Source organism: Molossus molossus, unplaced genomic scaffold (assembly GCF_014108415.1).
Source record: "Molossus molossus isolate mMolMol1 unplaced genomic scaffold, mMolMol1.p scaffold_m16_p_3, whole genome shotgun sequence".
Lineage (NCBI taxonomy): Eukaryota > Metazoa > Chordata > Mammalia > Chiroptera > Molossidae > Molossus > Molossus molossus.
Genome location: NW_023425366.1, coordinates 9382257 through 9395551, shown reverse-complemented (window position 1 = coordinate 9395551; position 13295 = coordinate 9382257). Strand labels below are relative to the sequence as shown.

The 13295-nt window shown below is 43.6% G+C and overlaps 1 protein-coding gene across 1 annotated transcript in view; it reads right to left on the bottom strand.

Annotated features, from left to right (window-relative positions):
* MROH2B (maestro heat like repeat family member 2B) overlaps window positions 1–7533 on the bottom strand; it is a 68790-nt gene extending 61257 nt beyond the window's left edge. The window contains exons 1-5 of the mRNA XM_036278853.1: window positions 7479–7533; window positions 4075–4136; window positions 2618–2728; window positions 1283–1442; window positions 582–680 (exon numbers count right to left, since the gene is read on the bottom strand). Of these exons, the coding sequence (XP_036134746.1) occupies window positions 582–680; window positions 1283–1442; window positions 2618–2728; window positions 4075–4136; window positions 7479–7533 (487 nt within the window). The remainder of the gene's footprint in view (window positions 1–581; window positions 681–1282; window positions 1443–2617; window positions 2729–4074; window positions 4137–7478) is intronic.
* Window positions 7534–13295: the final 5762 nt, after the last annotated feature.

Genomic DNA, 13295 nt, shown 5'->3' with positions numbered 1-13295 from the left:
ATGCTGTTCTCTGTGGACCCTTAATTACTGCAGGTGTATTTTAGTCTAAAGTATTATCACCATCATTTGTTTACCCATTTTCCTTGATTTTGTAATTGCTTGTATTTGATCAGATTGTTTACTTATCATTATGATGATATTGCAACATAAAGAAATGCTGACATTTAGCCTACAGGTAAGAGCAGGGAAGCCCTCACATCCTTGCAGAGAAACTGGCCCGGTTGAGGCGGCGGCTAGTGGAAATGGAGACCATGCAGTGCAGTGGAGAGAGTACAGACTGGGTGGCTATGTAGACCTGGGTCGAATGCCACCTCCACATCTCATTGACAGTGTCGCCACCTTGGGAAAATGGCTTAACGTCCACGACCCTCAGATTCTTGTCTGTAAAATGGCCTAATAAGCACTTCCTTTGCAGAACTGTGGTGAGGACTGAGCAAGATAATTCCCTGCAGATGGCTTTCCATATGGTCGGCACTCAATAAGTGGTCGCTATTGGAAAGGTCATGACTAGGGTAAAAGGAAAAGGAGATATTTGCTCGATTCGTAGTCTGGTCTTAAAGCAGAAAGTGCAGGGTACCCACCGACACAGAAAGCTCCCCTGATGCTCTCCTCCTCCGCCAGCCTGAGCATGGTCTGCATGGTGAGCAGGGTCATCATCATGAAGGGGATGCTCTGGGAGGCTGCGGTGGGGGCAGAGGGGAAAGGCGTTATCTCCCCACACTGGGACAGTCCACGACTCCTCCCCACGTCAACAGCAAGCATTTCTAGGCTGCGGGGGCAGGCTGAGGCTGTAGGAGGATGTTCTCTATCCCGCCCCCACCATCATGCCAGTTAGAGAATCAAGGAATGATTGGCTCAACATGAGGCACTAGCTATACGACCACCTGTACCTATGTTTAGTAGCAATTACTTATTGGGATAATGAGTTCATTAACGTTCATCCCTTCCATCAGAACTTGCTTATATCGCTTATATCCCCAGGGCCTAGCACAGGTGATCGGTGCTCAATACACATCTGTTAGAAAAAATCTTAAGAAACCCTTACTGGGTGGAAGTGTTCAATGGTCTGCGGACTATGCCCTGTGGACACTGTGCTTCCCCAAGCACAAAGCTGGAGGAAAGGGAAAGTGATAACCCAGCCCCTGCACAGCTACCCTAACCCCTCTATCAGTATTCTTTAGCTCAGCACAAGCTACAGATGCCCTCCCTTCTGCTGTTTGGTGCCCACGGGGATTTTCAACAATTAGCCCGGGGGTTGCTTCCCGGAGGGGACCCCCCACACCATAGCTGGTTGCCAGCTCCGCCAGGGCAAGCACAATGAATTCTTTTGGGAGCTCCAGGATCCGGAAGTTACTCTGTACTTCAAACATCACAGAGTTGAAATCATGTGCAGCAAGGGACACCAAGACCTCGCCAGCTAGCATTCTGATTTCTCGGAGGACCTGAGGGAGAGAAGGGAGACTGCGATGAGACGTGGAGGAAGAGCAGAGGGGTCTGCAGACGGGAAGCAGACCACATAACATCTGAAGTCCTGGTTTCGGGGACAGAGGGAGAACAGGCTGTTTACACATCTGGGGCGGGAGCCTCTGGGTCGCAGTCAGTAGCCAGGAAAGCAGAGGTAAGTTCAGTTCACTTTAAAACTAGGTCTTAATCGGAATCTTGTCAAGGTGCGGTCAATACGTGTTTACTCTCCTGTGATATGGATCAGCCGCCACAAACATAGGGTTGATGTTTATGTCTGCGTGATGTGAATTGCTGTGGGTGAATTGCTGTGATGGAAAGGCCACGAGGGGAGGAAACCAGGGCTACGAGTCTACAGCTTTGGGTTTCACTGTCCTGATCTAATAATAGCTTTGATATTGGAGATATTTGGAGGAACTTCTACTTTTGGTGGTGGTGAACTAGGTAATTTTTTTCCTTTTTATTGAATTCATCGGGATGACACTGGTTAACAAAAGTATACAGGTTTCAGGTGCACAATTCCACAACACATCATCTGTACACTGTACTGTGTGCTCACCACCCGAGTCAAGTCTTCATCACTGTTTATCTCCTCTATATGAACTAGGTAAATTTGATCAACTCTACTACTGGGAAGTTACCTAAAAAACACCAAGCTCAGAAATTAATCACAGGTTGTTAGTGCCCTTGGCAGGTCAATAGGGAACAATCCTTTCTGGAAGAAAACACCATTATCGTAGGACTCAAAATGATTTCTGCTAATAATTTTTCAGATACAATAACTGTACATAGATAAGTAGGTACATAAAGGTAACAAAAATTTATACGGGAGCTGATAAACTGGGTTCTAGTCATTTGTTCTGTCAATATATAGCTTGTTACTTTGAATAAATAATCCCTAAACAACAACTACCTCATACAAAAGCAGGTTGGATAATATTAGCTCTAAAGTCTTTCTCAGCTTTGCCTCAGTTTCCCCATGTGTGAAAGGGTAAATAATGGACACTTTTGCTATAAACAAGTTACCACGAAGAACAAGGAAAAGTGGCCTGTGGTCCTCGCAGGGATGTACAGAAAGCTTATGGATGTGTCTACACGGGTGCAGTTGGGTCACTTAGAGATCTGTTGCTGATTCAGCGTCAACAATCAAACTTACATTGTCATCTCTCATGTCCTTAGAAGCATAATAAATCAACCTCTGGACAATGGCATCATCCAAGATGTCAGCATTCTGAATAACGGAAGTGAGATGACTATAAATTTCTTCCTGTGAACATACAAGGGATACACCGGAGTTCGAGTTGCAAAACAAAAGGAATGACACGAAGCGCAAATGAATAACACCATTAAACTAAACAATGTATTTCTACTACACACTAGATTTTATGTATCTTAATTGGGGCTTTGAACATAATGAGCATCTTCCAGAGTCAAAGGCTTTTTGGTAGAGCAAAGTTCATTCTAAAAGCTATTTTAACTTGACTACATTTCTATGGCAAAATCTAACCGAAGGCAGGGGTGCGCTACCTGACAACCAAAGTCTCTTGGAAATCACTTGGAGGACACTCAGGGGGATGGAAATGCCCATCGACCTAATTGTTGCTCTTACTACCTGGAGTGACTCCCAAAAGGTTGCTAGGCTATGAAACGTGTTCTTAAGGGTGATTCATAGGCCCTTGCTTCATTCAGGCCTTTGTGGGGAGGAAGTTGTGGTTTTGGGGGAAGAGGTAGGGCTACAGACTCTGGGAATTTCATGGCTTGAGCAGATGCAGTGTGCGAAGGCTCGTCTAACCCTCTTAGGTGGCTCCATGGCTTCCGGAACATGAGAAACCGGTGTTCTGAAACCTCCAACAGTTTCAGGCATGTGACCTCAAGGCACTGTGCCAATTTGAAGTGTGGGACAGCTCTCTCTGCATGCTGGCTCGAACATGCAGCCAGCGCTGGGGACCACCGGAGCAAGGGGTGAAGGACGAGGCGTCACCTCTCACGGGGGAGCCTGCTCGGAAGAACCATCCCTAAGCGCGGACTTTGGAGTCCGGCAGGCTCGTGTGCAATGTAGTCCTGTTGGTCTTGGGCGAGCCATGCGACTTCTCTGTGCCTCCCTCTTCCTACTTGCCGAGTGGAGGTCACAACACCTCCCTCATGAAGTTGTGAGGAGGGAATATGATATGATGCAGTGTTGTTTGGAAAGCAAACCGTAAGTGTTCAAGGAAGGTAGCTATTGATACTTCACAACAGGTTAATGGAGCCAGAATAGCCTTCAAATCCCCGAGGAAAGAACCCCTCATTGAGAATTAGCATTCCGGACGACTAGGGGAGGTCTTTGGGGATTGTCAGAGGAGCCCTCCAATTATACAGGGTTGTGAGTCCGCACACCTCCCTCTTTCCATGTCTTCCTGCAAAAGGTGATGGAAAGGGGCATTCATAGACTTACTTCTAGAACTGGATGCTTAGACATTGTCATGACTTTCATTACAAGTCTATTTTTTGAAATATTGATTACCACATAAGAAGCCTGAGAGAAAAGAGGAGGTCGAGGCAAAGAAAGGTATATGAAATGTCACAATAACTGGACTAGTCAATGGGAAAGAGATTTTTCTCTCTTTTCCTTACCTTATTGATATTATCTTCCTTGTTCAGCATGCCCAGAGTGAGGTTAATATCTCCAAAAGTCTCTAAAATGCATGGGAAAAGAATGACATATGTGCTAAAACGCCCTCCTGTTAATTATAAGCAATAGTCCCAGGAAGATTTCTCTCTCTCTCTCTCTCTCTCCCCCCCCCCCTTCCTTGGTCTTTCTCTCCCCTTGCCTCGCCCCCTCCCCACCTCTTCTTAACTGGCAGCTCTTGGCAGGAGCTGTTTTATTCATATTTCCCGTACTTGACATACCCAAACTAGCTGATGCTAAGTATTTTTTTTTTTCCAATCAAATTAAATGCGGAGGGAAAGATAAAGGATGCTAGATTCCCACGTGTCCCTCCAGCATCTCCTTACCCCTCCGGCAGGCCTGGCTCTCAGATGCCAGGAGCGGCAGCCTGCACCCGACGGGAGCACAGGAAGGTGAGGGCACAGCTCCCCTGGCTCAGCACATCTCCTCCTCCCTCTTCAACACCCTCTGCCCCCGGGGCCCTGCCAGGCTCCCTTCTGGTCCCATGCTCACGGAACCTCACTCTTCTGATAGTAATTAAATTTGTTTTGACGTGCCCTCCCCAGAAATATTTGTATTTGCTGAAAGCTCTCTGGAAAACTGAAAAAATATTTGAGTCACAGAAATCAAGCAATTTCAAGCCACACGGCAAGTTGGTAGAAGAGAGACTGGACAGAGTGAGTGTCCACAAGCCTTCAAGTAAAACGACACATTCCTCAGTGGTCTTTTCTGTCAAAGCAGAAAGGCAACATGCTTGAAAAGTGGGGAAGATATTTCCAAAGGATTCTCCAGTATTTAAGATTAAACAGTGTGTTGCCGGGCTGGTGTGGCTCAGTGGTTGAGCATCGACCCTGCACCAAGAGGTCGCTGATTCCACTCCCAGTCACGACACATGTCCAGGTTGTGGGCCCGATCCCCAGTGGGGGAAATGCAGGAGGTGGCCAGTCAATGTTCTCTCTCACCGATGTTTCTATCTCTCTCTCCCTCTCCCTTCCTCTCTCTCTAAAATCAATAAAGAAAAATAAAATTTTAAGATTAAACAGTGTGGACCAAAAAGGGGGGAAAGGGGAAGGTTTCAAAGAAAGTAACCTCACAGGGTCTGAGCATACAATTTTATTTTATTTTTTTTTTATCCTCACCCGAGGATATTTTTCCATTTTTTGTACAGATAGAGTGGGAGGGAGAGAGAGGAAGGGAGAGAGAGAGAGAAACATCGACGTGAAGGGACACATCGAGTGGTTGCCACCCGCACGACCAACCAGGGCCGGGGACAAACTGCAACCGAAGTACGTGCCCTTAGCGGGAACCGAACCCGGGTCTCTCCGGACCGCAGGCCGACGCTTTAACCGCTGAGCCAAACCGGCCAGGGCTGAGCATACAATTTTAAATAGGCAGGACACGGTGTGTCGTCACACCTCAAGCCTATAACTTTTTAGTAAAGTTTTTTGTTTTTTTTTAAATCTTTGCTTTACAGGACCTATGCAAGCCCTGTTTATGGTTTTTGTGCATCTAGGTTAACACATCTTTGAAATAAGACTTAACCACCCTCAAGAGAGCACATGATCTTAATTATCATAAAATCTGACCCCTTCCCTGCTCCCTCCCACCTTCACGTACTGTTCCTCATGCCCCCTCCTTAATTTCAAAAGCATAAAAGAAGCTGCAAAAACGGTTATTCTCCGGAGCATTTGAGACCTTGCTCCCCGGCCGATGTCGTCAGTTTGGCTCAAAAAAACACGTATAAATGGGTGTACAGGTTTGGATGTTTCTTACATGGACAAAAATAAAAGGTCTTTCTCTATATGATAGCCACTTTCTCCTCGGGTAGACTCCATTTTTAAGAAGATAAGGCACCATCACCTCTCAGTCTCCTGCTCTACCACTGATCGTTGGTAATCAACGTTGGAATTAAGGGACAGTAGAGAGAAACAATCCTATTTTAGCACAGCTTTTCATAAAAACTTTAAGGTATACAGACGTCCCACAATGACACATACCACCCCCAACCCCACGTATGCATATGGTCACACAGACACAAAACACCCCACTCCTCGGGAGACCGTGACGCTTACCTACAGGCTCCTCCATGACCTGAGTGGTCGTAGCTCCGCTATTTCAGGCTAAGAGACGGCACCTAAGGATCAGAACAGTAAGGCTAAACAGTCGAGGGCACGGGTCGGCAGGCTTCTCCTACGAGGTTCACATAAGGTTCTCTAAATGAAAGTCCCTCCTTCACGTGATTGGCACAGTGATCTGGAAGCTTCCAGCGATGGGCTGCTGCTGAGGAGGAGGGCGCTGTGTTCTACCACTATGACATTTTCTTGCTTCTGAGCCCCTGCTGACCAACAAAATGGCTGCATCTCCCTGAGTGGTGTCCCTTTGGTGGAGACCAGGGCCTCTGAGAAGGAAGGAGTTAGAGACTGGAACTCAATCCATTTTTGTAGACTAGAGGAACTCTTCTCCCTAAACTTGGGTCCATTGATCACAAATTGGGGAATGATTTTCAGTGGTCACTTTATAGGCTTGGTGTTAGTAAAGCCTTTATGGTGATCTTGGTGATTGTTCTGCTTGGTGAAAGTCAGTCACACAAACTGAGCATGCTCAGTGGACCGGAACCCCGCCAGGGGCAGTTGGATGGAATGTCCAACTGACAGCAGAAAGCAAAGCCTTCTCGGCCTCCCTCCCCACTTGCCCCACCCCTCCCCCATCGTGGTCGGGGCTTCACGCCAGGTTCAGGCTTCTTCTCCTGACTCCATTCTCTCTTCTGGTTTTCAAATCATCTTTTTACCCAGACCTCCTGGCTATAATGATGTCAACTTTACTAGTATGGGCCCAACTCGAGTCCCCATGCCCCCTGACCCTCAATCTATGTGGCCACAATTTCCAAGGTGTGTCCAGATGGTCTGATAATGTGGCAGATGTTAGGGGGAGTGGGGAGGGGGTCCCAGTTATCTACAGGGGGATGGGAAAGGGGCCGAGGGGAGAGGCTCAGCACCGTTCTCACTGCTGCTGCTTCTCTGCTGACTTCTGCTCCTTAGTGAGGTCTATTTCAGATGCAAAGGTAAAATGCTTCCATGTCAATCTTTGAGTTTGTCATTCTTTTCATGGACGGATGTTTTGCACACTATGTATTGTAGGGGTTCTCAGCAGGCTGGTGTTTGAGAATATTTTCAGCTCCCAAGTCAACATCACTCTTTTCTGATGTGCCCACAAGCACCTAGCAGCAGGAATCACCAGGTGCCCTTATTTAAAATGTCCCTTTGCAGGCGCAGCCCAGACCTGGTTAATTAGAACGAGAGGCAGAAATCCAGATTTGTAACAAGTACTCCTGGCGATTCTTCGGTTTGCTCAAGTCTGAGAAGCACCTTACTTGAAGGGTGTTCATTGGGCTGGGCAAGAACACAGCTGCTCCTCTCAAACACCATGACTCGCTCACCCTGGGAGAAGACTGGGTGAGTCCGAGAGGTATCGATTGCACGAGAGACAACCTAAAACTCCTGTCTTATAGGGAAATAAAAGCATTGAAAATTATATGCACTTAGAATCTTTCTTTTTTTCTTTATTAATTTTTAGAGAGGAAGGGAGAGGGAGAGAGAGAGAAACATTAACGAGAGAGAACATCGATTGGCCGCCTCCTGCATGCCCCCCATTGGGGATCGGGCCCACAATCTGGGCATGTGTCCTGACTGGGAATCAAACTGGCGACCTCTTGGTGCCTGGGTTGACACTCAACCACTGAGCCACACTGGCTGGGCTGCACTTAGAATCTTAAAGAACAACACGCAATAGAATCAGTAGAAAGAAAGCTAGTCATTTCTGTATCGTTATAGTCAATTTCTTACTCTTTTTGTAAGTGATGGCAAATAATCTTTGTGAATGTCTGTATGTAAAGAATTTCTTGATTGCATAGAGATTAGAAAAGTTAGGAGACGATTGATTTTTTTTCTATTTATTTGCCACGAGTTAGTTGCTTTGCTGTTTTCAGTGCAAATGTATGATGTAGCTATGTTACTATGACAAATATATATTCAAAGTACTTGTGTTCCCAGAGCAGGGTTTATGTATGAGATAAAAGGAAAAGGAAAAGTCAACATGGAACTTTGAGTTCAGAAACTTGAATTGAATCTAAGTCTGCTTCAAAGTAGTTGTATTACTCTGGAAAAATCGACCCCTCCGGACTAAGTTTGCATTCTCAGTCGTAAAACCCGGGAGTTCAGATTAGTTGACCTAAGGATTATTCTTTCCTGCAAAAAGAAACTTTACTTTCATGTTCTCAATAATGCCCAAATCATTTGTAATGCTGTTTTTCATTCCTAAACAGCGAACTTATAAATTATTTTTTTTGGTATGGACTGTTTGTGGATAGTACGTCTCCTATACTTTTGCCCATATAGACCCAGGATGGAGACTTCCTGGCACTGGAGCAGCAGCTGGTGATGGAAGGAGAAGAGGTCAGAGAAGTGTCTTGGGATTGAGTGTAAGGCAACCAGCACTGTGGAGGGCAAAGTAAGACACAAATACACCAACAAGTATCATATAACAACGACACCTCATGAATGTTTCTTTTATTTATTTATTTTTTTAAATTTTATTTTTGTTACAGATGTTTCTCCTTTTTTACCCCATTGACACCCTCCTCCCCATCCCCCCCACCCCATCCCCAGCTTGGTTGTACATGTCCATTGGTTATGCATACATGCATATACATTCTGTGGTTTATCTCTTCCCTCCCCCCACCACCCCCTCTTCTGAGGGTAGTCAGTCTGTACCCTACTTCCATGTTTCTGAGTCTACCCTATTCCTCAGGCTGTTATGTTCATTATATTCCATAAATAAGTGAGATCATGTGATATTTGTCTTTCTCTGCTTGGCTTGTTTCACTTAGGATAATACTTTCCAGGTCTCTCCATGTTGTCCCAAAGGATAAGAGATCTTTCTTTCTTATAGCTGCATAGTACTCCACTGTGTATATGTACCACTGCTTTTTTATCCATTCATCTACTGATGGACACTTGGGCTGTTTCCAGATCTTAGCTATTGTAAATAGTGCTGCTATGAACATGGGGGTACATATATTCTTTCTGATTGGTGTTCCAGGCTTCTTAGGGTATATTCCTAGGAGTGGGATCACTGGATCAAATAGAAGTTCAATTTTTAACTTTTTGAGGTAACACCATATTGTTTTCCATAGTGGCTGCACCAGTCTGCATTCCCACCAGCAGTGTACTAGATTCCCCTTTTCCCACACCCTCGCCAACACTTGTTGTTTGATGATTTGTTGATGGTGGCCATTCTGACAGGTGTGAGGTGATACCTCATTGTTGTTTTAATTTGCATCTTTCTGATGATTAGTGAAGTTGAGCATTTCTTCATATGTCTTTTAGCCATTTGTATGTCCTGTTTGAAGAGGTGTCTATTTAGATCCTCTGCCCATTTTTAATTGGATTCTTTGTCTTCCTTTTGTTGAGTTGTATGAGTACTCTATGTATTTTGGAAATTAACCCCTTATTTGATGTATCATTGACAATGATGTTCTCCCATACAGTGGGTTGCCTTTCCATTTTGATGGTTGTTTCTTTTGCTGTGCAGAAGCTTTTGAGTTTGATGTAGTTCCATGTGTTCATTTATTCCTTTGTTTCTATTGCCTTCGGTGATGTATTCTGCTGCGTATGATGGCCGAAATTTTGTTGCTTACATTTTCTTCTAGAATTTTTATGGATTCACAAGTCACATTTAAGTCTTTTATCCATTTTGAGTTTATTTTTGTGTATGGTGTAAGTTGATGTTCTAGTTTCATGTTTTTGCATGTAGCTGTCCAATTTTCCCAACACCATTTATTAAAGAGGCTGCCTTTACTCCACTGTATGCTCTTGCCACCTTTGTCAAATGTTAATTGAGCATATTGCCTTGGGTCCATTTTTGGGTTCTCTGTTCTGTTCCATTGGTCTATATGCCTGTTCTTGTGCCAGTACCAGGCTGTTTTGATTACAGTAGCTTTGTACTATAACCTGATATTTGGTATTGTGATTCCCACCTACTTTGTTCTTCTTTTTCAAGATTGCTGTGGCTATTTGGGGTCTTTTTTGGTTCCATATGAACTTTTGAAGTATTTGTTCTAGTTCTGTGAAATATGTCGTTGGTATTTTGATGGGGATTGCATTGAATCTATAGACTGCTTTGGGTAATATGGACATTTTAATGATGTTAATTCTTCCAATCCATGAACAAGGTATGTGCTTCCACTTTTTTTATATCTTCCTCTATTTCTGTTTTCAATGTCCTGTAGTTTTCTGCAAATAGGTCCTTTACTTCTTTGGTTAAGTTTATTCCTAGGTATCTTAATTTTTTTGCCATGATGGTAAATGGGATTTTTTTTTTTTTAGTTTTTCTTTCTGTGAGTTCATCATTGGTGTATAAGAATGCCGTCGATTTCTTGATATTAATTTTGTATCCTGCCACTTTGCCAAATTCATTTATTAAGTCTAGTAGATTTTTGATGGAGTCTTTAGTGTTTTCTATGTATAATATCATGTCATCTGCAAATAATGACAGTTTCACTTCCTCCTTTCCAATTTGGATTCCTTTTATTTTTTCTTTCTGTCTGATTGCTGTGGCTAAGACTTCCGGTACTATGTTAAATAAGAGTGGTGAAAGTGGGCATCTCTGTCTTGTTCCTGTTCGTAAGGGAAATGTTTTTAGTTTCTGCCCATTGAGTATGATGTTGGCTGTAGGTCTTTCATATATGGCCTTTCTTATGTCAATATATGATCCCTCTATTCCCACATTGCTGATTGTTTTTATCAGAAATGGATGCTGGATTTTTTCGAATGCTTTTTTAGCATTTATTAATATGATCATGTGGTTTTTATTCTTCATTTTGTTTATGTGGTGTATCACATTTATTGATTTGCAAATACTGTATCAGCCTTGCATCCCTGGAATGAATCCCACTTGGTCATGGTGAATAATTTTTTGATGTAGTGCTGGATCTGTTCAGGATTTTGGCATCTATGTTCATCAGGAATATTGGCCTGTAGTTTTCTTTCTTTGTAGTGTCTTTTTCTGGTTTTGGAATTAGAATTATGCTGGCCTCATAAAACGAGTGTGGCAGTCTTTCTTCTTCTTGAATTTTTGGAAATAGTTTGAGGAGAATGGGTGTTAGTTCTTTTATGAATGTTCGGAAAAACTCCCAAGTGAAGCCATCCAGGTCTGGGCTTTTGTTTGCTGGGAGAGTCTTGATTACCTCTTCAATTTCCTTAGTTGTGTGTTCAAGTTTTCTATCTCTTCCCAGTCCAGTTTTGGGAGACTGTGTGTTTCTAGAAATTTGTCCATTTCACTTAGATTGTCGAATTTGTTGCCATATAATTGTTCATAGTAGCAGTTAACAATCTTTTGTATTTCTGTGGTGTCAGTTGTTACTTCGCCTCTTTCATTTCTGATTTTTTTTTTTTTTTTTTGGGTTCTCTCTCTTTGTTTCTTGGTGAGTCTAGGTAAGGGTCCATCAATCTTGTTTATCTTTTTGAAAAACCAGCTCTTTGTTTCATTGATCCTTTGGATTATTTTTTTGGTCTCTATGTCATTTATTTCTGCTCTGATCTTTATTAATTCCTTCCTTCTACTTGCTCTGGGGTTTTATTTTTGTTTGCTTTCTAATTCAAGTTGTGAGGTTAGACAGTCAATTAGAATTTTTTCTTTTTTTTTTTTTTATCCTCACCTGAGGACATTTTTCTATTTTTTTGTTCAGGTAGAGTGGGAGGGGGAGAGAGGAAGAGAGAGAGAAACATCGATGTGAAAGGGACACATCGAGTGGCTGCCACCCGCACGACCAACCAGGGCCGGGGACAAACTGCAACCGAGGTACACGCCCTTAGCGGGAACCGAACCCAGGTCTCTAGGGACCGCAGGCCGACGCTCTAACCGCTGAGCCAAACCGGCCAGGGCTTTTTCTTGTTTTTTGAGGTAGGCCTGTAGTGCTATGAACTTCCCTCTCACAACTGCTTTTTCTGCATCCCATAGATTTTGTGTTATTGTGTGTTCATTTTCATTGGTTTCCAGGAAGTTTTTAATTTCTTCTTTGATCTCCTCGGTAACCCATTCATTGTTTAATAATATGCTATTTAGCCTCCATGTGTTGAAATGTCTTTGCATGTTTTTGTTGCAATTGATTTCTAGTTTCATGCCATTGTGATCTGAGAAGATGCTTGATATGATTTCAATCTTCTTGAACTTGTAGAGATTTAGTTTGTGTCCTATCATGTGGTCTATCTTTGAGAATGACCCATGTGCACTTGAGAAAAATGTGAATTCTGTAGTTTTGGGGTGTAATTTTCTGTAGATATCTATTAAATCCATTTGATCTAGTGATTCATTTAGAGTTTCTGTTTCCTTGCTAATTTTTTGTCTAGAGGATCTATCCAGTGGTGTCAACGGGGTGTTGAAATCCCCTGCTATGATTGTATTGCTGTAGATTTCTCCTTGGAAGTCCTCCAGAAGATTTTTAATATATGTTGGTGCTCCTATATTGGGTACATATATGTTTATCAAGGTTATATCTTCCTGTTGGACAGATCCTTTCAATATTACTCATGCCGCTGAGCTTCCTCAAGATCATGGCTCTGAATTCTAGCTCTGTTAACTTGCCTAACTGCTCCACATTGATCTCATCTTTGGTGGAGGTCTCTTGTTCTTTCATTTGGCTTTTGTTTCTGTGTTTCACCATTTTGGCTATCACAGTGGGCTTTGAAGCCTGCCAAGTTTTTCCTGTGGGTGTTGGTGTTCTGCTGTTTGTGGTTCCCTCTCCTGGGTTTGGATGAGTGAGGGAGGACCCATGTTAAACACCACTGTCAAGTCTTAACTTTCCTGGTTAGAGTTGCTAGCCCAGGAAAGGTACTGTTATCCTATAGCTTTTTGCCTGGAGGCTATCAGTTGATGTTACTTGAAGAGTTTTGGGTTATCAGTTGATTGAAAAACTCCCTCAGGTGCTCAGCGTCAGGGTATTTCCCGAGGGTGGGGCAGATGCTGGTTGTTGATGGGCCTCAATTTGCATTTTAATGGCCCACAGGGTGGGGTTGGATCTCCGAGGGAGGGACCGCCGCCTCTTCCCAGAGCCCTGGGAAGGAGCAAGATGGCCACCGTCCTGCGTGGCTGCACTCAGCAAGAGCTTTGAGCGCCCTCCAAGTCCCGTGTC